At 46.4% G+C, this 26826-nt stretch overlaps 1 protein-coding gene across 19 annotated transcripts in view; it reads right to left on the reverse strand.

Annotated features, from left to right (window-relative positions):
- Positions 1–26826, reverse strand: part of CACNA1B (calcium voltage-gated channel subunit alpha1 B) — a 235782-nt gene that overhangs the window by 116695 nt on the left and 92261 nt on the right. For all 19 annotated transcript variants that reach the window (XR_005196468.1, XR_005196467.1, XM_037730270.1 and 16 more), the window contains exons 13-17: positions 23588–23700; positions 21253–21384; positions 20943–21015; positions 4284–4401; positions 1108–1175 (exon numbers count right to left, since the gene is read on the reverse strand). Coding sequence is in view for 17 of the 19 variants with exons in the window: in XM_037730270.1 (XP_037586198.1) it covers positions 1108–1175; positions 4284–4401; positions 20943–21015; positions 21253–21384; positions 23588–23700 (504 nt within the window). In the remaining 2 variants the exon portion in view is untranslated. The remainder of the gene's footprint in view (positions 1–1107; positions 1176–4283; positions 4402–20942; positions 21016–21252; positions 21385–23587; positions 23701–26826) is intronic.

Genomic DNA, 26826 nt, shown 5'->3' on the forward strand with positions numbered 1-26826 from the left:
AGAAATCCAGGCCCCCAGGCACAGCCATGACCCAGGTCCGGACGCATGGGAGTAAGACGGCTGAGCAGAAGCAAAGGGAGGCCCAGGCTGCAGCTGGCACTGCATGGACCATGCCGGAGAGCTGGCTGGAGGGAGCAGGGACACCTATGCAGCACACACTCTTGGAAAAGCTCCATGGCACACATGCATCTCTGCTGCCTGTGGACACAGCATACACTCTTGGAGAAGCTCTGTGGTACACCTGCATCTCTGCTGCCTGTGGACAGAAGTCCTGAACCTGTCTCTCTCAGCCCAGAACAGGGAAGGCATTGAGAGACACTGGACTGGAGTGCCGAAATGTGTCAGACCCCTAGACGTGCACAGGTGTACACAGACACCTGTGCACCTGTCCAGGATGGTGCACAGGCAGAAGGGGGCACACAGTGTGAAACACACACACACAGAACAGCGCCCACACAGGTACATGCTGACGTACACAACATGCACGCGGGACATTTGCAGCGTGGTTCACGCCAAACCAAAAGGCAGCATCCCCTCTGCCAGGAGCTGGGGCTTGAGTCAGCGCACAAGCCTGAGACTGAGACGGTAGGTGGCCCAACCACAAGTGCCCAGAGCTGAGGGAAGCGTGACCAGGCAGGGGCTGTGTCATCAGGAGGGATACCACAGAGGGAGACATGTACAATCACATCCCCTGCAGGGCTCAGAGATGAGAGGGATACCGAATGGCACCTGCTGGGCACTGGCTGAAGCAGCAGCTGTCCCACTGTGATACAGCTGTGTTGGGACAGGGCCACCAGCTGTTACTCCTGCTCAGGCCCCTCCTGCTCCCAGCACACCCTGCCTGCCATTCAGGCTGTTCTTCCCAGTGCTGGCTTCTCTGAGAGCCTGCCTGTCCATCTGCCTTCAGGGCTCTGGCTCTCCCCTCAACCTCAGCTCCAGCCTCAAGCCCCTGAGTAGCACATTAACCTCTGCCCGCCAGGACCCAAGGAGATGCTCCTGGACAGGGGACACACGAGGCCCTAACCCAGGACCCAGCCTCCTCCTGACTGCAGCCACATCCAAGTGATATAGGCTGACACCAACCAACAATTCCCTGTCCCTACTTACCTTAGTCAGCTCCTGGGCATTGGCCAGGTTGTCCACAGCAATGGCCAGGAAGACATTCAGCAGAGTATCTAGTTGGGTCCAGCTGAGGAAGAGAACCTCTGCCCCACATGGCCCCAAAGCCACACTGCGGCTTCCTCCATCTCCCCAGATCCCAACCAGCCTCCAGCCTCCTTCCCTTGGCTCCTACCAGCTCCGCCAGGCCCCATCCCCAGATGCACTCCAGCCCAGCCAGTAGGCCCTCCAGCCCCGTTGCCTCCTCACCTCCAGCCTCTCTGCCAATCCCGCCTTCACTCCACCTCCCATCACCCAGCCTTCCTAATGCCTCCCTGAACCTCTTTCTCCTACCCAGCTCTTTCCGGCTGACTGTGTAGGCGCAAAGCTCAGAGGCTGTGCTGGAGCCATCTGCCTCTGCCTCCTAAAGAGGGCCCATGGTGTGCCTGCTCTGCTCCCGTCTCCAGAGCCCCAGCCAGCACAAGAAGCCTCCCCACAAACAGCTCCTGCTCCACAGACTCCAGCTGGGGCTCCACTGCCTTCTGGGTCCTACGAGCAGAGGCCACCTAAGACAGACCATGAGCACGCAAACCCACCCATGGCCAGCACATGCCAAGCTCCAGGTCCTAGGCCCAGAGATACCACCTACTGCTACCTCCCCTCCTTTTCCACTTCCTGTGCCCGCATGGTATCCTGGGGCCGCTCCCTTGCAGTGTCCCCCCTCGAGATCACAGGCATCATGTCAGGCCACAAACATGGCAGATGGCATGATCTGGTTCCTGGGACTGCATCCCTCCCTGAACTGACCCCCCAGGAGCACTGTGTGAGGTGCCGCCTCACCTTTTAGAAATGAAGAAACCAAGGCCCAAAGGGAGCACCCACCACAGGTCCTGGCACAGGTACCGCCTGGGGTGCATGGCCTCCTCCTTGAAGCTTATGGGACCAGGCCCTTGTCCACTCACTGACCTAAGTCACGATGTTTTCCTTTGCAAAATAAACACTGCCTTTCCCCAAATGCTCACCTCCCTGCCCCTGCACAGTTTCCCAGAACCACCCCAACACAGTCAGGACCCCAGCTGTGACTTGGATCTACCCCTCTAGATCCCGGCCATCTTATCACTCCAGGTTTCTCAGCCCAGGCCCTGCTGACATTTGGGGCTGGGTAATCCCCTATGGGATGCCAGGCAGCACCCCTGGCCTCCATCTGCTTGAGGCCAGCAGCCCCTCCCCGTTAGTGCTGACAACCAAAAGTGACTCAGACACTGCCAAATGCCCCACAGCATCTGCAGGAGAGGAAGCTGCCCCCATTAGAACCGTGCACTCCACGTGATTGAGCCCATTTCACTACAGGCCTGCACAACTCACCCCACCCAGGCTGCAGCCACTCTCCCTGTGTGCTGGACTGTGCCAGGCCGAGTAGAAGCTGGCTCTGTATGAGGCAAACAACAATGACCCTTGCTGTACAGGTGCCCCCTTCCTGAGGCTCAAGGGAGCCCATTCCCCAGGGCAGAACCTCACAGGTGAGTCCACGCAGAGCTCCAGCAGAGCCTACAGGATAGGACCTTGAGGCCAGGCTGACACCTCCAGGCACCAGCCACAGCCACTGACACCCTCAGAGGCCTTTCCATGCCCAGAAAGCAGGACCAAGGGCCATGCCCCTTGGGACCCAACCAGAGGGCCACACGGGTGTTGCAGGAGTGATGGTGAGTAGACAGGGAAGGGCACACTCATGGCCAGCGTGCCTGGCGTTGAGTGTCCGGGTCAGACTCAGCTGTTGCAAGCCACTGGCCACCGCTCTGTCTCGAGACAGGGCACCTCCTTCTGGACACCAGCTGTCCTGTCTGAGGCCTCTATCCCTCTCTGACGACCATGGCTGCCTTTCTTTGGTGCCTCTGGTGCCAGTCCCACGGCCACCCATCTCCAAAGCAGACGCTGGAGGCTCCCTGGAGCCCCTCCTAGGCTCACACTCAGCTTCCCAGGGAGGTTGGGTCCCCCACTCTGGGGCCCAGGACCTGAGCTGCAGCCTAAGGACTACCCCATGACTAACAAGGCTGAGACAGGAGCCTCTGCTGGGCCAACCTGGGAGAGGTGGAGCAAGGAATGAAGACCTAGGGAGATGGAGGCAGGACAAGGTGGTGAGGTGTGCAAGGGCACTGAAGGCACTGGCACCAGTGAGGCAGAGAGACGAGGACAGACAGACCGGATGGAGTGGCCAGGCATGTGGTGGCCGTCGTGTGTGAGGTCGGGGGAGAAACAGGGAGAGGAGGTCAACTGTGAGATATTGTCTCCAGCTCCTCAGGGCATTACAGGGTGTTCTGCCACAGTGGTTCTCAAATTACTTCTCCCCAGGCCAGCAACACCAGCTCCCCGGGCAGCCTGTGAGAATGCACATTCTCAGGCCCCAGCCCAGCCCCACTGCCTCTGCCACCCTGGGCTATGGCTGGAATCCAGGCTTCCTATCCCTCAGGGGACTGTGATGCCCAGGTGACTTTGAGAACCAGAGACACTTCTCCGAGGCCTGGATTTCCCTCCCAGTGAGTGGGGGCACCGGCACTCACACTGCCTGTCATAGCCCTCACCCCTGCCTGCCCTACGAATGCTACAGTTGTCCCTCCAGATCTTCCTTGGCCCCAGCCCTCTCCCCATCATGGTCCCTGGCTGAGGCAGAGCTCACCACTGGTTGCTGGGCTCGTCCTGACCCCCACAGACCCACCCTCTGACTCAAGGTCCTGAAATAGCCCAATTGTCATCCTCTACAGAAAACATTTCCTTACATTTCTCTGCAAGGGGGACGGTATCAGTAGGGGGAAGGGTTGTTCTTTGAAGTCCAGTGCCAAAACCTAAGTAGGCAATTAGATCAATGTGAAAAAGAAAACCCACCTGCCCTGAGCGTGAGGCTCCCTGACTGCTGCTCAGAGTCCGTCCTGAGCCTGCTGCTGGCTGCACCCCCCCACCTCTGGATACACCCCACATGCAGCAGCTCATGCTCCCTCAAGCTGAGCCCCACAGCCTCCAGACCCCTGCGCTCAGGCCACCTGCAGAACGTTCTCCATCTACACTCAACTCTGAGAATGCACCTCTCACGATCATGACCCCCAGTCCTCCTGGAGGAATCCACATGGTGACCATGCGGAAAAGGAGGGCCAAACACTGACCACCCTCTGCCCCACCCCACAGAAGGATACAGTTTCCAAACAGTGTCAGGACAATGAAGTAAAAGGACGAGAACATGCCTTTGCTGACGCCGCCTTGCGATTCGATCCCATGATACATCACTGCATTCCAGTCCTCTCCCGTCAGGATCTGCGAGGATGGAGAGAACACAAGGCAACCCCCCGTGGCTGCCTCCCCCCCCACACACACCCCAACCCACATGGATGCATGCACACCGCCATGTCCACGCGCACCACCATGTCCACACACGCACATCCAGGTCTTTAGATGGTGCTGCTTCCAAAGGTCTGGGCATCGCAGAGTCCTCCAGAAAAGCTTCCAGAAGCACATGACTGCAAAACTGGGTCTTAAAAGATTAATATGCTCTGGGATTTCAGCCAGAAATGAAAAGGGAGCTCCCAGCAGGAGGAGGTGGGCAGAGCCGAGGAGGGCAGCAGTGAGCTCAGGCATGGAGGGACGAAGCAGTGCCATCCACGTCACTGTGCTGCAGTCGAGGAAGCCGAGGTTCGGAGGAGACTGGGCTGCACCTGGCCACCCAGCAGAAGCAGGGCCTTACGCTCTCCGTTCCTGCCACTCCACTTGGCGGGTCCAGCCTCACAGCCTGGCTAAAAGCAACCCTTGTAACAGTAGCAACCCCATGTCTGTTTTCTACTTGTTGGAAACATACAAGAAAATAAAATAATAAGCATCATGTCCCCCACCCTAAATGGAAATTTGTACATATTTTAGGGTACTTATATTTTGATATATGCATACAAGGTATAATGATCAAATAAGGATAAGGTATTCAGCATATCCGCCACCTCAAAGATTTAGTATTGTGTTGGGAATATCACAAATCTTCTCTTCTGATATTTTGAAACAGACAATATATTGTTAGCTATAGTCACCCTACTGTGCTCTCAGACACTAGGACTCGCTCCTCTATCTGTGTTTGTTTCCCTTAACCAGCCTCTCTTCATCCCTTCTTCCCACAGCCTTCCCAGCTTCTGGTAGCCATCATTCTATCCTCTCCCTCCAGGAGATCGACATTTTGCTCCCACATCTGAGTGAGAACATGTGAAGTTTGTCCTTCTCTGCCTGGCTTATTTCACTTAATGACCTCCACTTGAATCCATGTTGTGGCAAATGACAGGATTTCATTCTCTGTGTGGCTAAACAGTACTCCGTTATACGTGTACCACATTTTCTGTGCCCTTTCATCTGCTGACAGACACTTTAGCTGATTCTGTATCTTTGCTATTGTAAATACTGCTGCCATCAGCATGAGGAGGCAGGCACGGCTTCGGTGTTCCAATTTCCTTTCCTTTGGATAAACACCCAGCAGTGGGATTTCTGGATCCTGTAGTAGTTGTAGATTTTGTTTCTTGAGGAGCCTCCATACTGTTTCCCAGAATGGCTAGACTGATTTACATTCCCATCAACGGTGTGAGAGAGTTCATTTCTCTCCATATCCTTGCCAACATTTGTTATTTTTTGTCTTTTTGATAATAGCCATCCCAAATGGGTGAGATGACACCTCACTGTGGTTTGGATTTGTCTTTCCCTAATGATTAGTGATGTTGAGTATTTTTTCATACATCTGTTGGCCAATTGTATGTCTTCTTCTGAGAAATGTCTATTCAGAACCTATGCCCACTTTTAAATGAGATTATTTGTTTTTTTGCTGTTGAGTTGAGTTCCTTGTATACTGTGGACAATAGTCCTTTGTTGCATGAATGGAACCAAGTCTTTAGAGTTCCAGGACACATCTAACACATATGCATATGCATAAACAGAATACAGTATATGTGCTAAACAACACACCCAGGAAGGTACCAGACTACACGTCATCCTTCAACTTGCTGTTTTCATTCAATATTACAATTTTGAGGTTTCTCTTTTTTTTTTCTTTTTTTTTTTTTAAGACAAGGTCTTGTTCTGTTGCCCAGATTGGAGTACACTGGGCTCACTGCAACCTCTGCTTTCCAGGTTCAGTTGATCCTCACACCTCAGCTTCCCAAGTATTTGTAATTATTCCAACAAAATTCTTGCAAACTTTTACTGAGATTTATTTCTGGGTACCTGGAAGTTTTGTTACTACCATGAATGAGACCTTTCTTTTAAACTGAATCTTCTAATTGAATAATACTATTATAAAGAAAAGCTATATTTTTGTACATTTATCCTGTGTTCAGCAACATTGGTGAATTCTCTTATTATATCTAACATATTACCTAGGATTTTCTATAGTAAATAATGATGTCATTTGCATATAGTAATAGTTCCTATTCCTTTCCAGTCTTTCTTTCCTTTTCCTTTCTACATTAGCTTCGACTGCGTGAACACTAGGCATCCTTATTTCTCTTTTAACAATACTTCTTTCATTATTATCTATAATCCTTGCTATACCTGTGTGTAGTCTCTTTTAAATAACAGCTTTATTGGGATAGAATTCACCCATTTAAAGTGTATAATTCAATAGTTTTTAGTATATTCACAAATATGTGTCAGTATTATCACAGTGAATTTTAAAACATTTTCATCCCCTCAAAAAAAGAAACTCATATCCATTAACTATCACCCATCTTGGCTGTAGGTTTTTGGTAGACGCTCTTTACCTGATTTTTTTGACTCCTGTCAATTCTTAGTATAACTTTTTTATTGTGAATGAGAGTTGACTTTTTATCAATGTTTCACTTTTCTGCATCTATGACATATGTTCTCTTTTAACCTATAGAGGTTAGGAATTATACTGACAATTTCTTGATTACTAGAATGAACACAGTTTAGCTACACCATTCTTTTTTAATATATGCAGCTAATTTAATTTTTGAATATTTTTAGATTTGCAGACATTTGTGATGCAGATAAATAAAACACCAAAATAACAAGACCATAAAAAAGCATGTTGTTAAGGAGACTCAAAGTAGTTAATTGTATAGCAACACTGACCAAGGGGGAAAAAAGCACAAATAAAAATTATAACACAAAAAAGGGTCATAACTATCAGAAAAAGAGATTTTTTAAATTACAGAAGAATATTATGGCAACTCTATGCCATGAGATCCCAATGAATCTCCTTTTACTGGGCAGATATTAGAGTGCCTGCCATGTTGGGCAATATTCAGGTGCTTAGGATGGTCAGTGGACAAAACAAATGCCCTGCCCCATGGAACTTGCATTCTGGTCTGCATTTTGTCCTAAACCATCCTTGCATGGGTTTGGTGTCAAGGTTGTACTAGCCTCCTGAAATGATTTCTTCCCTTCTCTGAAATTGCCTGAGTCAAACAGTTATTTCTTCCTGGAAGGCTTGGTAAAAATCACCTTATAACTGACTGGGCCCCAGGCAGGAGGCAGAAAGATGGTAAGAGAGCTCTGACTATTGGCTAAATTTATTTTATTGTTATGAAATGTTCAGGTTTTAAATAAATCTTCTTGAGCTAATTTATGTCTTCCTATAAAAATACATGTTTCATCTAACCTTTCAAATCTCATAGCATAAAGTTGCCATAATATTCTTTTGAGATTTAAAAAAAAAATCTCCTTTTCCTGTAGTTATGAGTCCCTTTGGGATTACATTTTTTATTTGTGCATTTTTTCCTTGGTCAGTCACTGTACAATTATCTCCTTCATGAGTCTCCTTAAGAACGTGCTTGTTATCTTGGTATTTCAGTGACCTGCATCACAAATGTCTGCTCTTAGCATCACCTGCTTTCAACTTTTCTTTGGTTTATTATTCCTTCTTCTAGATTCTTCAAATGAGTACTTGCTAAGCCAGGCTCTGTGGCTTATGCCTGCAATAACAGCATTTTGGAAGGCTGAGGTGGGAGGATTGCTTGAGCACAGTAAGTTTGAGACCAGCCTGGGCAACACAGTGAGACCATACCTCTACAAAAAATAGAAATAATTAGTCATGGTGGTGTGTGTCTATTCTCCCAACTACTTGGGAGACTGAGGTGGGAGGACCACTTGAACCCAGTTCGAGACTGCAGTGAGCCATGATTACAACAATGCACTCCAGCCTGGGTGACACAGCAAGACTCTTTTTTTTTTTTTTTTATTTTTTTTGTTTATTTTTTTTTTTTTTTTTTTTTTTTTTTTTTTTTTAGGTTTTGGGGTACATGTGAAGTTTTTTTTTTTTTTTTTTTTAAGAGTATTTGTTTATTTTTTATCCTTTTTTTTCTGATAGCTGCATTAAGATTATAAATTTGAAGTATTGTTTTAGGTTCCTCTTACAAGTTTTGATATTGTTCAGTTCTAAATATTCTGTAATGGCCATTGTGATTTCTGATTTCTTCTTTACCCCAAATCCTTTAACTTACAAATATGGAGAAGATATTAAATGACTTTTTATTAACAGTGCCTGTTTATTTAAATACCAAAGTTGTGTTCTGTAAGACAGCAATTTTTTTTTTTTTTTTTTTGAGATAGACTTTTGCTCTGTTGTCCAGGCTGGAGTGCAGAAACATGATCTTACTGCAACCTCCACCTCCTGGGTTCAAGTGATTCTCCTGCCCCAGCCTCCTGAGTAGCTGGGATTACAGGCACCCACCACCACACCTGGCTAATTTTTGTATTTATAGTAGAGATGGGGTTTTGCCATGTTGGTTTCACCACGCCAGGCTGGTCTTGAACTCTTGACCTCAGGTGATCTGCCCACTTTGGCCTCTCAAAGTGCCAGGATTACAGGCGTGGTGCATGTGCCCCAAATAATGAATATTCTATTTGCTATCTGTTGATGGTTCTATATGTGACAATTGGTTCATGCTTTTACACCCTTTCTAATCTTTCGTCAGTTTCATCCTTCACTTTGACTGAGACACGTTATCTCTCATAAGATGGTAAAATTTTTATTTCTCCCTGTAATTCTGTCAGTTTTTGTTCGATGTTTTGAGGCCACGTTGTTAAGTCCTGCAAGTTCATGCCCTGAAGTATATTCCTTCTGGTGGCATCCTCTTTTCATCATGTAATAATGCCTCTTAATTCTATCCACTCTCTTTTTACCTTTACCTCTATTTTGGCTGATATTAATGCATCAGCTTTCTTTTGTTTTGTTTTTTTGAGGCGTAGTCTTGCTCTGTCGCCCGGACTGGAGTGTAGTGGCGCAATCTCAGCTCACTGCAAGCTCTGCCTTCCAGGTTCAGGCAATTCTCCCACCTCAGTACCAACACGCCCAGCTAATTTTTCATATTTTTAGTAGAGACAGGGTTTCACCATGCAGGCCAGGCTGGTCTCGAATTCCAGACCTCAAGTGATCCGCGCACCTCAGCCTCCCAAAGTGCTGGGATTACAGGCATGAGCCACTGTGCTGGGCCTACACTAGCTTTCTTTTGGTAAATGTTTAGTTAGTTCATCTTTTTGTATCCCTTTATTTTTCAATTATAAAAATATTTAAACACTCAGACAGATGCAATGAATACTTTAACAAACCTCTATGTACCCACTACGCAGCTTAAGAAATAAAACATCAAAATGTGGTTTGAACTCCCCAGTCTCATTCCTCTCCCTTTCCCACCTCCCAGCAAGTCCCACCCCACCACCAGGGAAACCATGTCCTGAACTTGGTACTCCTCATTGCTGTGCAAGCTTTTATACTTTTACCACATACATATCATAAACACTATATGCCATTGTTTCACACATTGTTTATCCTTAAATAGAAACATATGCTATGAGTGTATTTAGTTGTAGGGCATCCATTTTCCCTTCTGCACAAATAGATCACTTTTCTCTTATCCATTCCCCGATGATGAACATGCCGCTAATTTCCAGTTTTTTGTTATTACAAATAATGCTGCGAGGATGGCTTTACAGGTTTCCTTGTGTGCTTGGGCAAGAAACGTTCCAGGGCATATACCTGGCGGGAATTGCTCGTGCCAATTCCAGTGGACAGGATATAATGAATTACTCTTCAAAGTGGTTCTATCAACCCATCAGCAGCACAAAGAAACCCTAATTTCTCTACTTCTCTAAATCTTCATATTGTTAGATTTCTTACTTTTGGCTAAACTAACAGGTGGAAATGGTTGTTTCATCGCAGGTTTAATTTGCATTTCCCTAGCTGCAGTAAAATTGACCATAGTTTTTACGGAGTTTTTCATTAGCCTAGTTTATCCTATGAGTTACTTGTTTTTACACTTTGTCCTTTCGTACTACACTGTCTGTCTTTTAATCTGTCTAGAGCTCATTTACATACTTGGTACAACGTAGGAATCCAATTTCATGTTTTTCTACATAGACACCATCTGCAATGACAGCGCTTGAGGTTTCTGTGCATAAATATTTCATCTGTAAATAAAGACATTTTTCTGTCAATCCCGAGAATTTTTATTTCATTGTGTGTTCTACTGTGCTAAAACCCCTGACACTAACGTAACTGCTAAGAGGTTTTATTTAGGACTCTTAGGTCTAATTTTTTTTTTAGAAAAAATTTTTCACAGACATTTGAAGCATACACATACAATGAGCCCTATGTGCCCATCACCCAGTTTCAGCCATCGGCAACGTCTGCCATCTCATCTCTACTTTTCTCACCTCTGGCTGACTGTGCTTGTGCTAGTTCAATGCTTTCTCTGATCATACAGGGTTTTTATCCACCTTAATCTGTTAGTGTGACAAATTACATTCATAGGTTTTCTAATGTTGAATTATCTTGCATTTCTAGGAAAAATTTCAGCCAATTATAAAAATAATTTTTAAGAATATCTAGATTGGCTGGGCGTGGTGGCTCACACCTGCAATTCCAGCACTTTGGGAGGCCGGATCACAAGGTCAAGAGATTAAGACCATCCTGGCCAACATGGTGAAACCACGTCTCTACTAAAAAATACAAAAATTAGCTGGGTGTGGTGGCATGCGCCTGTAGTCCCAGCTACTCGGAAGCCTGAGGCAGAATTGCTTGCACCTGAGAGGCAGAGGTTGCAGTGAGCCAAGATCACGCCACTGCACTCCAGCCTAGCACCTGGTGACAGAGCAAGACTCTGTCTCAAAAAAAAAAAAGAATATCTAGATTTTATTAGTTTCCCCCTGGATACTTTGCTTCTGTGTTTGCAGTAGTGACCTATATTTTTCTTTTCTGATAGTGTCCTTGTTTTTTCATTATCAAGTTTACTCTAGCTTCAATGAGTGGTGAGCTATTCTTTTTTATATTCTGTGGAGGAGTCTGTATAAAATTAGAATACCTTCTTAAATAGCAGAATTCACCCATAATACTATCTGAACTTGGTAACTTAAGTAGGATATTTTTAATTATTAAATTTCTTTTTGAATTATTTTTTACTTTAATAGATTTTTGGGGAACAGGTGATGTTTGGTTATATGAGTTAAGTTCTTTAGTGATCATCTCTTGAGATTTTGGTACACCTGCCACCCAAGCAGTGTACACTGTACCCAATATGTAGTTTTCTATTCCTAATCCCCTCCCACCCTTTTCCCCAAAGTCCACTGTATCATTCTTATGCCTTTGCATCCTCATAACTCAGCTCCCACTTAAAGAGTGGGAGAATATACAATGTTTGGGTTTCCATTCCTGACTTACTTCACTTAGAATAGTAGTCTCCGATTCCATCCCGGTTGCTGCAAATGCCATTATTTCATTCCTTTTTATGGCTGAATAGTATTCCATAGTATACTGGAATATCCTACATTTTCTTTATCCACTCGTTGACTGATGGGCATTTGGATTGGTTCCATATTTTTGCACTTCCAAATTGTGCTCCTATAAACATGCATGTGCAAATATCCTTTTTTGTATAATGACTTTTTTCCTCTGGTTAGATACCTAGAAGTGGAACTGCTGGATCAAATAGTAGATATATTTTTAGTTCTTTAAGGAATCGCCACATTTTCCATAGTGGTTGTACTAATTTACATTACCACCAACAGTGTAAAAGTGTTCCCTTTTCACCACATCCACACCAACATCTTTTATTTTTTATTTTTTGATCATGATCATTCTTGCAGGAGGTAGTATCACACTGTGGTCTTGATTTGTATTTCCCTGATCATTAGTGATGTTAAGCATTTTTACATATGCTTTTGTATATCTTCTTTTGAGAATTGTCTATTCATGTCCTTAGCCCACTTTTCAATGGGATTGCATTTTTCTTGCTGATTTGAGTTCTTTGTATATTCTAGGTATTAGTCCTTTGTCGGATGCATAGATTGTGAAGATTTTTTCCCACTCTGTGGGTTGTCTGTTTACTCTATTGATTATTTCTTTTGGTGCCCAGAACTTTTTAGTTAATTAAGTCCCATCTATTTATCTTTGTTTTTATTGCATTTGGTTTTGGGTTCTTGAGCAAGAAGTCTTTGCCTAACCAGTATCTAGGATTTTTTCCAACATTATCTTCTATAATTGTTGTGGTTTCAGGTCTTAGATTAAGTCTTTGATCCATCTTGAGATGATTTTTGTATAAGATGAGAGTTAAGGATCCAGTTTCATTCTCTTCCATGTGGCTTACCAATTATGCCAACATTTGTTGAACAGGGTGTCCTTTCCCCACTTTATGTTTTTGTTTGCTTTGTTGAAGATCAGTTGGCTGTAAATATTTGGGTTTATTTCTGTGTTCTCTATTCTGTTCTATTGGTCCATGTGCCTATTTTTATACCAGTACCATGTTTTGGTGACTATGGCCTTATAGCATAGTTTGAAGTTGGGTAATGTGATGCCTCTAGCTTTGTTCTTTTTTTTTCTGAGATGGAGTCTCACTCTTGTCATCCAGACTGGAGTGCAATGGATGGCATGCTCTCAGCTCACTGCAACCTCTGCCTCCCGGGTTCAAGTGATTCTTCTGCCTCCGCCTCCCAAGTAGCTGGGATTACAGGTGCACGCTACCATACCCGGCTATTTTGTTTTTGTTTGTTTGTTTTTAAGTAAAGACAGGGTTTCACCATGTTGGGCAGGTTGGTCTCAAACTCCTGACCTCAAGTGATCTGCCCACCTCAGCTTCCCAAAATGCTGGGGTTATAGGCATCAGCCACCATGCCTGGCCTTTTTTGCTTAGTCTTGCTTTAGTTATGCAGGTTCTTTGTTGGTTCCACCTGACTTTTAGGACTGTGTTTTCTAGTTCTCCAAAGAATGACGGTGGTATTTTGACAGGAATTGCATTGCATTTGTAGATCGCTTTTGGCAGTGTGGTCATTTTCACAATATTGATTCTACCCATCCATGAGTATGGGATGTGTTTCCACTTGTTTGCATCATCTATGGTTTCTTTCAGCAGTGTTTTATAGTTTTCCTTGCAGAGGTCTTTCACTGCCTTGGTTAGGTATATTCCCAGGTATTTTCCTTTTTTGCAGCTACTGTAAAAGGGGTTGAGTTCTTGATTTGATTCTCAGCTTATCATTGTTAGTGTATAAAAGAGCTACTTATTTGTGTACATTAATTTTGTATCCTGAAACTGCTGGATTCTTTTATCAGTTCTAGAAGCGTTTTGGAGGAGTCTTTAGGGTTTTCTACATAAACAGTCATATCATGAGCAAACAAATAGTGACACTTTGACTTCCTCTTTACCGATTTGGATGCCCTTTCTTTTTTTCTCGTCTGATTTCTCTGGCTAGGACTTCCAGTACTAGGCTGAAGAGGAGTGGTGAGAGTGGGCATCCTTGTCTTATTTCATTTCTTTAGGGAATGGTTTCAGACTTTTCCCAGTTTAGTATTATGTTGCCTGTGTGTTTGTCACAGGTGGCTTTTATTACGTTATGTCTCGTGTATGCTGATTTTGCTCAGGGCTTAATCATAAAGGGATGCTGGATTTTGTTGAATGCTTTTTCTGCATCTATTGAGATGACCGTGCGATTTTTGTTTTTAATTGTTTATGTGGTGTATCACATTTGTTGACTTGGATATGTTAAACCATCCCCACATCCCTGGTATGAAACCCAGTTGATACCAGTGGATTACCTTTTTGATATTCTGTTGGATTCGGTTAGCTAGTATTTTGTTAGGATTTTTGCATCTATGTTCATAAGAGATATTGGTCTGTAGTTTTCTTTTTTGGTTATGTCCTTTCCTGGTTTTGGTATTAGGGTGATAATGGCTTCACAGAATAATTTAGGGAGGATTCCCTCTTTCTCTACCTTGTGGAATGGTGTCAACAGGATTGGTACCAATTCTCCAGGACGGAATTCTGCTATGAATCCATGTGGTCCTGGATCTTTTTTGGTTGGTAATTTTTTTTTATTACCATTTCAATCTTGCTGCTTGTTATTGGTCTGTTCGGTTTATCTAATGCCCCCTGATTTAAGCTAGGATGGTTTTACCTTTCCAGGAATTTATCCATCTCCTCTAGGTTTTCTAGTTTATGTGCACAAAGGTGTTCACAGTAGCTTTGAATACTCTTTTGTATTTCCGTGGTATCAGTAGTAATATCTCCCATTTCATTTCTAATTGAGCTTATCTGGATCTTCTCTATCTTCTTGGTTAATCTCACTAATGGTCTATCAATTTTATTTATCTTTTCCAAGAACCAGCTTTTGGTTCAGTTTATCTTTTGTAATTTTTTGTTTGTTTGTTTCAATTTCATTTCTTTCTGCTCTGATCTTCATTACTTCTCTTCTTCTGGTAGGTTTGGGTTTGGATTGTTCTTGTTTCTTCGGTTACGTGAGATGTGACTTTAGATTGTCTACTTTTGCTCTTTCAGTCTTTCTGATGTAGGCATTTAAGGCTATGAACTTTCATCTTAGCACTGCCTTTTCTGTATCCCAGAGGTTTTGATAGGTTGTGTCACTATTATCATTCAGTTTAAGGATTTTTTAAAATTTCCATCTGATTTCATTGTTGGCCTAACAATTATTTGGGAGTAGGTTATTTAATTTCCATGTATTGCATGGTTTTTAGGGTGCCTTTTGGAGTTGATTTCCAATTTTATTCCACTGTGGTCTGAGACAGTACTTGATATAATTTTTTTAATTTCCTGAGACTTGTTTTGTGGCCTATCATATGGTCCACCATGGAGAATATTCCATGTGCTAATGAATAGAATTCTGAAGTTGTTGGGTAGAATGTTTGGTAAAGATCTCTTAAGTCCATTTGTTGTAGGGTATAGTTTAAGTTCATTCCTTCTTTGTTGACCTGTCTTGATGACTTGTCTAGTGCTGTGAGTGGAGTATCAAAGTCCCCAGCTAGTATTGTGTTGTCATCTATCTCATTTCTTAGATCTAGTAGTAATTGTTTTATAAATTTGAGAGCTTCAGTGTTAGGTGCATATATATTTGGGATTATGATATTTTCCTGTTGGACAAGGCTTTTTATCATTATATGATGTCCCTCTTTGTCTTTTTAAACTGCTGTTGCTTTAAAGTCTGTTTTGTCTGATCTAAGAATGTATTCCTGCTCACTTTTCATCTCCATTTGCAAATAAAATATTTTTCCACTCCTTTAAGTTTATGTAAGTCCTTATGTGTTAGGTGAGTCTCCTGAAGACAGCAGAAACACAGTTGGTGAATTCTTATCCATTCTGCCATCTTTTAAGTGGAGCGTTTAGGTCATTTACATTCAACATTACTACTAAGATGTGAGATACTATTCTATGGTATTTTTTGTTAGTATTATACAGGTCCTGTTGGACTATGCCTTAAGAAGGTTCTATTTTGGTGTATTTCAAAGACTTTTTTCAAGTCTTAGAGCTCCATCTAGCAGTGGTGCTGGCTTGGTACTGGCAAATTCTCTCAGTATTTGTCCGTAAAATGTTGTATCATTCCTTTATTTATGAGGCTTAGTTTCACTGGACACACAACTCTTGGCTGATAATTGTTTTGTTTAAGGAGGCTAAAGATAGGACCCTAATCAATCCCTTCTGGCTTGTAGGGTTTCTGTTGAGAAATCTTACATTAATCTGATAGTTTTCCTTTATAGGTTATCTGATGTTTTTGCCTCACAGCAAAACATTTTTCCTTCGTCTTGACTTTAGGTAACCTGATGACTATGTGCCTAGTGATGAATTTCTTTTGCAACGAATTTTTGCAATGAATTTTCCAGGTATTTTTTGAGCTTCTTGTATTTGGATGTGTAGATCTCTAGAAAGGCTAGAAGTTTTCCTCAATTATTCCCTCAAATATGTTTTCCAAACTTTTAGATTTCTCTTCCTCCACAGGAACACGAATTATTCTTAGGTTTGGACACTTAACTTAGTCCCATACTTCTTGGAGGCTTCATTCATTTTTCAAAATTCTTTTGTCTTTGTCTTTGATGAATACGGTTAATCCAAAAGCCTTTTCTTTGAGCTCTGAAGTTCTTTCTTCGGCTAGTTCGGCTTGTTTGATTTGATTGCTGAGACTTTCCAGTGCATTTTGCATTTCTCTAAGTGTGTCCTTAATTTCCAGAAATTGCGAGTTTCTTATTTATGCTCTTTCATTGAAGAATTTTCCTTTCATATCCTGTATCATTTTTGATTTATTTAAGTTGAATTTCACCTTTCTCTGGTACTTCCTTATTAACTTAATAACTGACCTTCAAAATTCTTTTTCTGGCAATTCAGAGATTTTGTCTTGGTTTGGATCCATTGCTAGTGAGTTGGTGTAATCTTTTGGGGTGTGTTAAGAACCTTGTCACATTACCAGAATTGTTTTGCTGGTTCCTTCTCATTTGGGTAGACTCTGGGAATCAAGGTCTACTGTTCAGAATCTCTTATCCCACGGGGGTGTACCCTTGATGTGGTGTTCTCCCCTGCCCCTAGGAATGGTGCTTCCTTAGAGCCAAACTGCAATGACTGTTTTAGCTCTTGTGGGTCTACCCACCCAGCGGAGCTACTGGACTGCAGGCTGGTACTGGGGAGTGTCTGTGAAGAGTCCTGTGATGTGAGCCATCTTCGGATTTTTCAGCAGCAGATACCAGCTCCTGCTCTGGTGGAGGTAGCAGGAGAGTGAAATGGGCTCTGTGAGGGTCCTTGGTTATACTTTTGTTTAGTGTTCTGGTTTTGTATTGGTTGGCCTCCAGCCAGGAGGTGGCACTTTTAAGAGAGCATCGGCTGAGGTCCTGTAGAGTGGATGCAAACTTGCCCTAAGGCAGCCTAATTAAGTATTCAGGTTTCTCAGGGGTGGGCAGTGCCATAGAGCCCCAGGAGAGTATGACCTTTGTCTTTGGCAATCAGGGTGGGTAGAGAAAGACCACCAGATGGCAGCAGGGACTGGGTGTCTGAGCTGACTCTCCTTGGGCGGGGCTTGCTGTGGCTGCTGTGGAGGATAGGGGTGTGGATCCCAGTCCAATGGAGTTATGTTCCCAGGGAGATTAAGGCTGTTAGTCATACAGGTCACCAGGAAGTGGGGGAAAGCCAGCAGTCACAGGCCTCACCCCACTCCCACACAGCCCACAGTCCAAAAGGCCGGTCTCACTCCCACTGTGCCCACCAACAGCACTGAGTCTATTTCCAGGCAGCCAGTGCCCAGGGCTGAGAACCTGCCCCACATCATCAGCCTCCGCACTGAGAAAGCAAGCAGACTCACTGTTTTTTGACATCTCAGGGAGCCTGCATTGGTGATCCCGTTCATTCAGAGAGTTCGCGGATTCTCTCAGCTTTCCTGTTATGCTCCTGTGGTAGTTCTTGGAGCAAAAGTTCATGATGTGAGTCTCTGCACGCTGCTCTGTCTGAGGAGCTGCAAGCTAGTCCTGCCTCTTGTCTGCCATCTTAATCTGATTCTGACCTAATTATTCAGTTTCTCAACTGGTTCCATTTCCTGTTTTTTCTTGGGTTATTCTTGGGTAAGTGTAAAAATACATTAGTATTTTTATTCTAAATCATCCACTTTACTAAATGTATAAGCCTTTGTAGTGCTTTCAAATAATCTGGGGGGTGGGGGACCATGGTAACTCATTCCTATTTGTATCTGAAAGCATCTTTAGCTCTGCCCTCACACTTAAATCACAGCTCTCTGGATTCAGAATTCTTAGCGAATAGTGATTGTACCCCAATGTTTCCATTACTTCTCCATGACCCTCTGGCATCTGTCACTCATAAGATGTTGGCCATCAGACTACTTGTCATTCTTTTTAGGAAATCTGTTTTTCTAGGGCAGCATTTAAAATTTTCTTGAGATCATAATTTGTCTAGGTCTGGAATTATTTGTCTATCCTATTTGGCCATCTGAGCACATGCTCTCCAGGACTCACACAGGAGGGGCACTGGCCACCCTCTCTTTCGTACCTCACATGAGATCCTCCACTCCGGCCCACCCTCACTTCCTTCTCTCCAGGAAGCCTCACGACCCCATGCCCAGTTCGCTCAACCCCACGGTATCCTCCAGCTCACCCATGCTCTCTCCAATCATGTCCAGTGTAAGGTTCAGTCTACATAAATATAAGCAGCTATATATTTCATTACGAGGATTTGATTTAGGTCTTTTCTTTGTTCTTAGGTGCCTTTTTTCATAATTTTGTGGATTTTTTTTTTTAACTGGTTCTCCCTTTGCCCCTTGGAGGATGTTAGGCATCTTCGGTTTAAAGTTATCTGTGTTTGTTCTGCTAGCTGCTTTTCTTTGGGAGTGATTACATCTTCTGACTGTAGATGTTGTTGGCATTGTCTGGGATGCTGGCTGTTCCCAGGCCCGTTTGCAGATCCACCATGAGCACAGCTGAAGCTGCTTTCTTCCTTGTCACATGTCCTCCCCTTCCCCTCTTCCAACCCCATTCAGAAGCAGGAGCTCCCACTCTGGGATCTCAGGCCCCTGATCCAAATTCACCTGGGGGAATTACAGGCCTAGCCACCAGTCTACCCTGCCCTGCAGCCTTCCTGGTCTCCTCCAGCTGAACAGCCTTCAGTCCTCCTCAGCCTCCTCCAAAGGGCCCAGGCACCTCTCGCAGTGCTCAGAGGGGGCTGAGCCGCACCTGCATGCTTCTGCTGCTGTTGGACTCAGACTCCCAAGCCCGTTTGCCCTTCCCAGGCCGTGTCCCGGTGCCTGGGTCTCTGCCGTTTCTCACCACTGTATGTGCTCTTTCATTTCCATTCCTCAGAGATTTTGTTTTTGCTTGTCTAGGTGATTTTAATTTCTAAATGCATTTTTTATCTTACTGCTGTGTTCAGAGCAGGGGCCACGTAATATCTGAATCAGAGCATCATCTGATCAGAAAAACCTACTTTCCTCCCAACTTCAACTTCTCTCCCTCACGGCACTCAGGTCTTTTCTTGCAACAAACATGGCAAAGCATGGCTTTGGTCATCGCACCATCTCCCTGGCATGGAGCCCCTTCCTGCAACAGCTCCCACAGGGTAAAGCCTCAGCCTGGCCCGCCCACACCTGGAGCTTCCCATCCCACACCGGCCACCTACTTGCCACCCCAGACACTCCTGTTTCAGCTGCTTTGACAGGAATGCGCTCCTCCCAGTTTGCCTTGCCTGACATGCAGGACCCTACGGGCAGCACCAGGCCTGTGACTTCCTCATCAGTGCGGCTTGAAGACCACCCATCTCTGTCCCAGAGGCTGACATAGGTCTTCTCACCCACTAAGAGCTCAAAAACATCTGGGAAACCAAAGTCTGGAAGTCACTGGCCTGTGAGCAGCCAAGGCTTTCAAGTCAGGAAGAGGGAGGACAGGTGGGGGATGACAAGTGACCCCTACTCAGGGAATCAGAGGAGAGGCGAAGATGCAGCGACTCAAACATGAGACCAGAGAGGAAGAAGGGATGGGAACAGCAAGGCCCTCACAGGCCTGGAGCACATGCGCCTGTGGGAGAAAAGCTGGCTCTGCCTGGCAGTGACTGGGAGCTGGCAGGCCATAGGCTCCAGCCCAGTTAGGGTGAGGGTGAGTGGGAAGACGTGAGAAAGGGGAAACATGGTGTAAATTAGGACAGAACTCCTCTTTCAGTCAGTCATCTAATTTGGTTTGAATGGTCTGCTGGAAAGACTCCTCCCTTTGAGAGAGTGGGACACATAGTGCCCCTCTCTTCACATAGGTTGTGGACTCCAGCCCTGGCCAGGGGTAGAATCAGCAGCCCCAGAGGCCAGGGAGTCAAGCTGAGCCCCTGGACTGGAGCAAACACAGCCTTTCGGGCCTCCCTAAGAGGCATCACAGGTAAGACAACAGCCGCCATCCTGTTCAGTCTCTGACATGGCATCCAAGTACATTGCACGGGACAGAAATGCATGGCATTATCTCATCAGTAAGGCCAGTTGTGGGCAAGATTGTGGGGCCACAGCCCTACAAAAGGGAAGAGTACCCAACCAAGAAGGTCATCAAAAGGGAACCATCCAAGAGGGCAGAGGCTGCGTGAGCCAAAAAGGTCTCTGTCATACAGAAATATAGGCCCTCAGTCTTCACTTTCCGAGGAGCTAAGGAGGGTGTTTTCTAGATACAGATGAGAACTGAGGGGATCACTGGGATCTGAGATAGCAGAGTGACAAGTTTAGGGAATGCTTTGCTTTTTGTTCTCAGAGGATAAAAGACAGAAGTGCAGGCAAGTCCCAGGAGCCAAAAGATAAACTGGTGGCTTGAAGCCCAGCTGGGCCCCCAGAAAACTACATCTGCTCACTATGGTGCTGCCACAGAATCTAGCTTCCTTCACCACTGGGGCTGGGGTCCCTGAACTTGGAGATCTGCACATTGCCAACTGCCTGTGCTTGCCTTGTTTAAGGAAGGCTCTGTCTGAAAGTCGGCGATCTGGGCCTTGCGGGGGAACGAGGGAGGAAATGACAGGAAAGGCCGCCTTTCCAGTACCCAGGGGAGCCTGGAGCAATGTGCACAGTAGGAGCCCTACCTGGAAGACAGTGAGGATGGCGGCAGGGAAGGTATCGAAGTTGGTTGTGGGAGTCTCATCCTGGAAGTTGAACCTGAAGAAAACAGGAAGGCTTGGGAAGTAGCAGCCCCGTCAGCAGCCAGGCAGCACCTGTGGGCTCCAGCATGGCCTCAACCTGCTGGCTTCAGGCTGCAGACTGCTGCACACTGGCCCCTCTGAGGACCTTCCTGGTGGGAAGGTGGTTGGAGGCAGCCTGGGCAATGCCATCTGCTCCGAGCTCTGCCTTCCCGAAAGCCCCCAGCCTTGAACTCTCCCTCCCAGGCCCACTTACTGTCCCCCAAACAGCTGCATCCCCAGCAGGGCAAAGACCACAATGAACAGGAAGAGCAAGAAGAGCAGGCTGATGATGGACTTCATGGAGTTCAGCAGGGATACCACCAGGTTCCTCAGGGAGCTCCAGTACCTGCGGGGATGGGCAGAGGGTCTGAGCCAGCTCCAGATGCTGACTTCATACTCTTATGGCTCCAGCGACTTTCTAAACGCTGAGGGCCGCACACCTAGATGTGAAGTTAGAGCTTTTATCTGGAGTAACAGTCCCACTGCCCTGGACTTCTCTCCCTGAGGGCCCCATGGGATGGTAAAGAAAAACACACCCAGTGCAGGACTCACTTCATCCTCCCAAACTGCTCCCTGTCACTAGGTTCAGGAGGATGAGACCACCACCCAGGTGGCCAGGCCCAATCCCAAACTTCATCCTCGGCCCCTCCTTGCCCTTCACCCCTCAATGCCCTATCAGCCACGAAGTGTCTCAGATCAGTGCCATGTGAAGCAAGGCCCACAGCTACTGTCATCGGCCCGCAGCGGGAGGAGGAGAGTTGCACTAGAAACTACAGCAGATCTTCTGTGAGCACTGTTGCCGGTGGCACAGACCCTGGCTCCAGTGCCCCCTTACCAGGGACCAGGGACGTGTGGCATGGAGAGCTCGTAGGGCAGCACCACACGGACTCTCTGTGGTATCCCTCAACACCCCCATCCCAGAGGACAGTGACTGTGCCCTTCTCAGGCACGGGTCCCCATGGCACACAGGCACCACTGAGGCTGCTGATGGCAACTGAGGGGCCGGTCACTCATGCCCCTGTGCCTCTGCACATGCCATCCCGGCTCCCTGGAATGGAAGGACTGCAGAATAGACATTGGTCTCCTTCTGGACTCACTCTATCCCTAGGCACCCCTGGGCTCCCAAACTGTGTCCTTCCCCCTGACACCCCCATCAGAGGCCCCACTATCCTCCATGGATTCTCTTACCAAGTACCTGAGGGCTAATGGCAGATGGGCCGGAAGACTCTGGGAAAGGAATTGAGCCTTCTCGTGAGACTAGCAGGGGTCCAGGGCAGCCTGCCTCAGGACAGGGGTCACCTACTTCCTGGGAGAAAATGGAGCCCAAGAAGCCAGACCCGGAGGCGGGGTAAAGGCAGCCCTGTGGTCACTTCCTGGAGCCTTGCACCAGCAGGTTCTGGGAAGGCAACAGGAGTCTGAGGACACTGGCACAGAGTGCCGGTGAGGGTTCATGGGCCTAGCGAGACTTAACTCTGCCCAAACCTCTTCTGCCTTTATAGCTTCATATCCTCCTATGGTCTTGGGTTTGGATTTAAAATGGATTGGAAAAGACCAACGGCATTTCACTGAACTAGGGAGGTCAGTGGGCTTCTGAGAGGTTGCCTTGGTCACTAGAGGGGTGACCTATGACCTCGCCCTGCACTGGCTCAGTGTCAGCAGCTCTGCTCCTTGGGCCCTGCAGCTGCTGTGATCCAGGCTGCCAAAGACACACACGGAGGTCTGTGCTGGCCCATGTGTATGTCTGATAGGGTCCACCTTGGTCTGTGCTGGCCCACATATGCGTCTGGTAGGTCCAGCTGCTCAGGAGCCTCAGCCGTGCAGCCTTTGCTGCTGATGGGACTGCTGTGAGGAGGGTTTCTCCCTCTTCCCCACAACTCTGGCAGCAAGGGGAAGGGTTTTCACCCTGGTCCTCCTCTCACTACTTGCATCTGTCACTTCCTTGGCCTCAGTCTCTTTGTAGACAAACTGGGCCAACTCACTTCCAGAGTCAAGGGGGACATAATGATAAACACGGTCTTGTCGCTGCCATCATCAGCAAGGTGCAGAGTGGGAAAAGCAGGCCTGGGCACGGGGGCCAGGCAGGGGCCAGGCTGGCTCAGTGAGAAGCTCAGGGCCATTGCAGGGTGCACACAGGCTCTCCAGGGATGGGACTGCGGGGGAGGTGGGCAGACTTAGGCGCCAGACTATGGAAAAGCTTCCATCCAATGACTTCTGTTTTCCTCATTAACTACAAACCAAAGTCACCTCTGAAGGCCAGGAAGATGGGGTGGTGGTTTCAAGAGAGGAGATGGCGCACAATCGAGGACAGCAAGTGAACAAGACAACTAAAGGGTGTGCCGTCAGCACAGAGGCCAGTCGGGGATGGCCCTGAGGGCAGATGTGGCCCCACCGCAAGCTGTTCTGGAACCGTCTTTTGTATTTAAACCAACTGTAAGCCACAGCGAGAGAGCTTCCGGGTGCTGTGAACTCCTGGGGACAAGCATCCTGTGTGGCTGATCCACACCCTCTCCACCCTACACCTGCCCTCGCTGGGAGCACAGGGGACATACTTCGTGACTTTGAAGATCCTCAGCAGGCGGAGGGCCCGCAGCACACTGATCCCAAAAGAGCTTCCCGGCTTGATGGCTGCCCAGACCACTTCAAAGACGCTCCCCACGATGACCTGCAATGGGACAGCATTAGCCTTGGCTGTGCTGTGTCTGCTTGTGTGCACACTCTGTGTGGCTGCATCTCTTCGTAAGGAATCATCCTGCTTCCCTGTCTGACAATCAAGCCAGATAAGGCAACACAGGCACACACCTCACACTGAGCTCTTGTAGCCTTTGGGGAAAGCTGTAGAGTCCCAACAGTCCTGGTACCTGTCCTCCCTCCCTCCCACCCCCAACCCCAGATGCACCAGGAGGACACAGGACATGGACTAGGTTAGAATTGCTGGCTTCCTGGCAGATCTTACAACCACCTGGTCAAATATCCCCTCTGTGCTTGGCCACAGCCTGGTGACAGGGGTATCTTCTTCAACACCTCTGGAGTTGGGCAAACTTTCAGACAGCCCTGACTGTTACACTGTTCTCTCACAGACTAGCAAAATCTATCTCCCTGCAACTTCCCCTCCCTGGTTCTGCTACTGTTCCAAGATATTCAGATTCATAAATTGCATCTTGAGTCTTTTCTACTCCCAATGACCAGGAACCAGCACATGCCACCAAGAACAGATTATGGCAAGCCTGCTCATTTGTTTCACACACCGTCATTGTTGGTAAGCTGTGTGTCAGCGTGCACCTCCTCCCAACCATTCCTCAGACAGACCTGGAGGAGGACCGTGCTGGTCAAGGCCTGGTGTGAGGGACTCAGAAAGGACAGACCAAGGGGGCTGGAACATAGCAGACCCTTCAACTCCTTTCCCTCTGGACAGGACAAGCAAGAGGCCTGAATCTGAATTCTCTGCCAGGCTACAATACCTCAAGGGGCACAATCTGGGCTCACAAGTCAGCAGGAGTGCCCATGTCTTCTTCATGAGTATAAGTCTCATTTCCTCTAAGTCACACTTCTGCAACTGGTATGGAGAATTCAAATGTTGAGCCTTAATCTCTGAAACTCAATTATATTGTATTTGGGACATACATTTTCCAAGGTTTCAGTCATTTCCACAAATTTCACATGAACTGCAAATCTGATGAGCTTCACATCAATGTTCTCACCAAGTCATTGAGAGAATTACGAATATGTTAAGACACAGCCCTGTGGCACATCTCTAGAGACTTCCCTACAGGGGGACACTAATCTGCTAACCGGCATATCTGGGTATGGCTGTGCACCATTTACGGATCAACTCACATGCACAGTCATCTGCTGCACATTTCTCTACTTTGTCCACCGAGGTACCATTCAGAGAATATCAAATGTCCTGTCAACAACCAACTACACCAATATCCACAGCACCTGTGATAACCTTATCAATACAATAAATTGGGTGAGCTTGCCACCCCAGTCTTGCCAAGAGCACCATCTGTTCCTGGTGATCACATGTGGCCCTTGAGCATCACCACCAACTTTTCTCTGCCCTAGCAAATTGTCCAGATGTTTGCCTAGGGTTGAAGACTGTAGTTTTCTAAATACAGTTTCTGCTCATTGTCAGTCTTCCAGCATCTCCCCTATTTTCCACTAATTCTCAACATTTTTCCTCACTGGTTCATGTAGTAGGCAGCCTCTAAGATGGCCTCAGTAATCCACACCCCCCAGTATTCACTCCCTTGTATAATGCTATTCCCTTGAGGATAGGTTGGACCTAGTGACTCACTTCAGTAAACAGAATACAGCAAAAGTGATGGGATGTCACCTCTGAGATTACATTACAAAAGGACTGGTTTTTATCTTGGGAACTATTGGCTCTCTTTCTCTGAACAGCAGATATCGTGTCATGAGGACACTCCAGGAGGTGGGAGAAGCCCACATGACCAGGAACAGAGGCCTGCCAGCAGCCACATGAGTGAGCCTAGAGTCAGTTATTTTGAGGCCCACTGACAGCCATAATGAGCATGTGACTAGAAGTGAATTCTCCAGCCCCAAGTGAACCTGAGAGGCTGCAGCCTTACTAACGACTGTGAGCCAGGTGCGCCCAGGTAAGCCAGCCTGATTCCTGACTCAGGAGCAGTGAAATAATAAATGCTTGTTTTATTGTGCCACTAAACTTTTTAATAATTTGTTCTCCAGTAAGAAAAGTCAATACAGATTTTGGAATCAGAAGTGGGGTGATGCTGTGATAAAAACCTAAAATGTGGGCCGGGCGCAGTGGCTCACGCCTATAATCCCCGCACTGGGAGGCCAAGGCAGATGGATCACAAGGTCAAGAGATCGAGACCTGGCCAACATGGTGAAACTCCCTCTCTACTAAAACGACAAAAATAAGCTGGGCGTGGTGGCACGCACCTGTAATACCAACTACTCAGGAAGCTGAGGCAAAACAATCGCTTGAATCCAGGAGGCGGAGGTTGCACTGAGCTGAGATAGTACCACTGCACTCCGGCCTGGTAACAGAGCAAGACCCCATTTAAAAAAAAAAAAAAAAAAAATCTAAAATGTGGGAGTTGTTTTAGAACCAGAGGATGGACACCGAGCAGTACATTAGTGAAGTGCTAACATGCACTGAACACACAATTCATAGAATTTTAGACATTAAGCATGCTGCACATCAGGGTCTGCAGTAAAGTGAGGACAATTTCATAGGAAACCAGAGGAAGGGGCCTGTTGTGTACTGGCAGAAAGTTTAGCCACATTGTTGCATGCAGATATGTAAAAAGAAAACATTACACAGTAAACCAGGAGATCAGCCTCAGGAGATCTCCAAGCCGAATGCTTAAGGTGTCACCTGATGTCTTCCTGCTGCTTACAGTCAAATGTCAGAGTAGAGAACTAAACCGAGGAAAGTGACATTAAACAAAAGGACGGCAGGACTTGCTGGTTTAGAATAGGCTTAGCCTCTCCAGATCTCAACAATAATAATGGCGTGGTCTCAACAAAGACATGAAAAAACAATGCTCAACACCACTAATCAGAGACATGCCAAACAAAACCACAGTGAGACACCATCTCACATCAGTCTGAATGGCTATTACTAAAAAGTCAAAAAATAACAGATGTTGGCGAGGCTACGGAGAAAAGGGAATGTTGGCGGGAATGTAAATTAGTCCAGTCACTGTGGAAAACAGTTTGCAGATTTTCTCAAAGAATTAAAACAGGGCCGGGCGTGGTGGCTCAAGCCTGTAATCCCAGCACTTTGGGAGGCCGAGGC

Source organism: Cebus imitator, unplaced genomic scaffold (assembly GCF_001604975.1).
Source record: "Cebus imitator isolate Cc_AM_T3 unplaced genomic scaffold, Cebus_imitator-1.0 Scaffold339, whole genome shotgun sequence".
NCBI lineage: Eukaryota > Metazoa > Chordata > Mammalia > Primates > Cebidae > Cebus > Cebus imitator.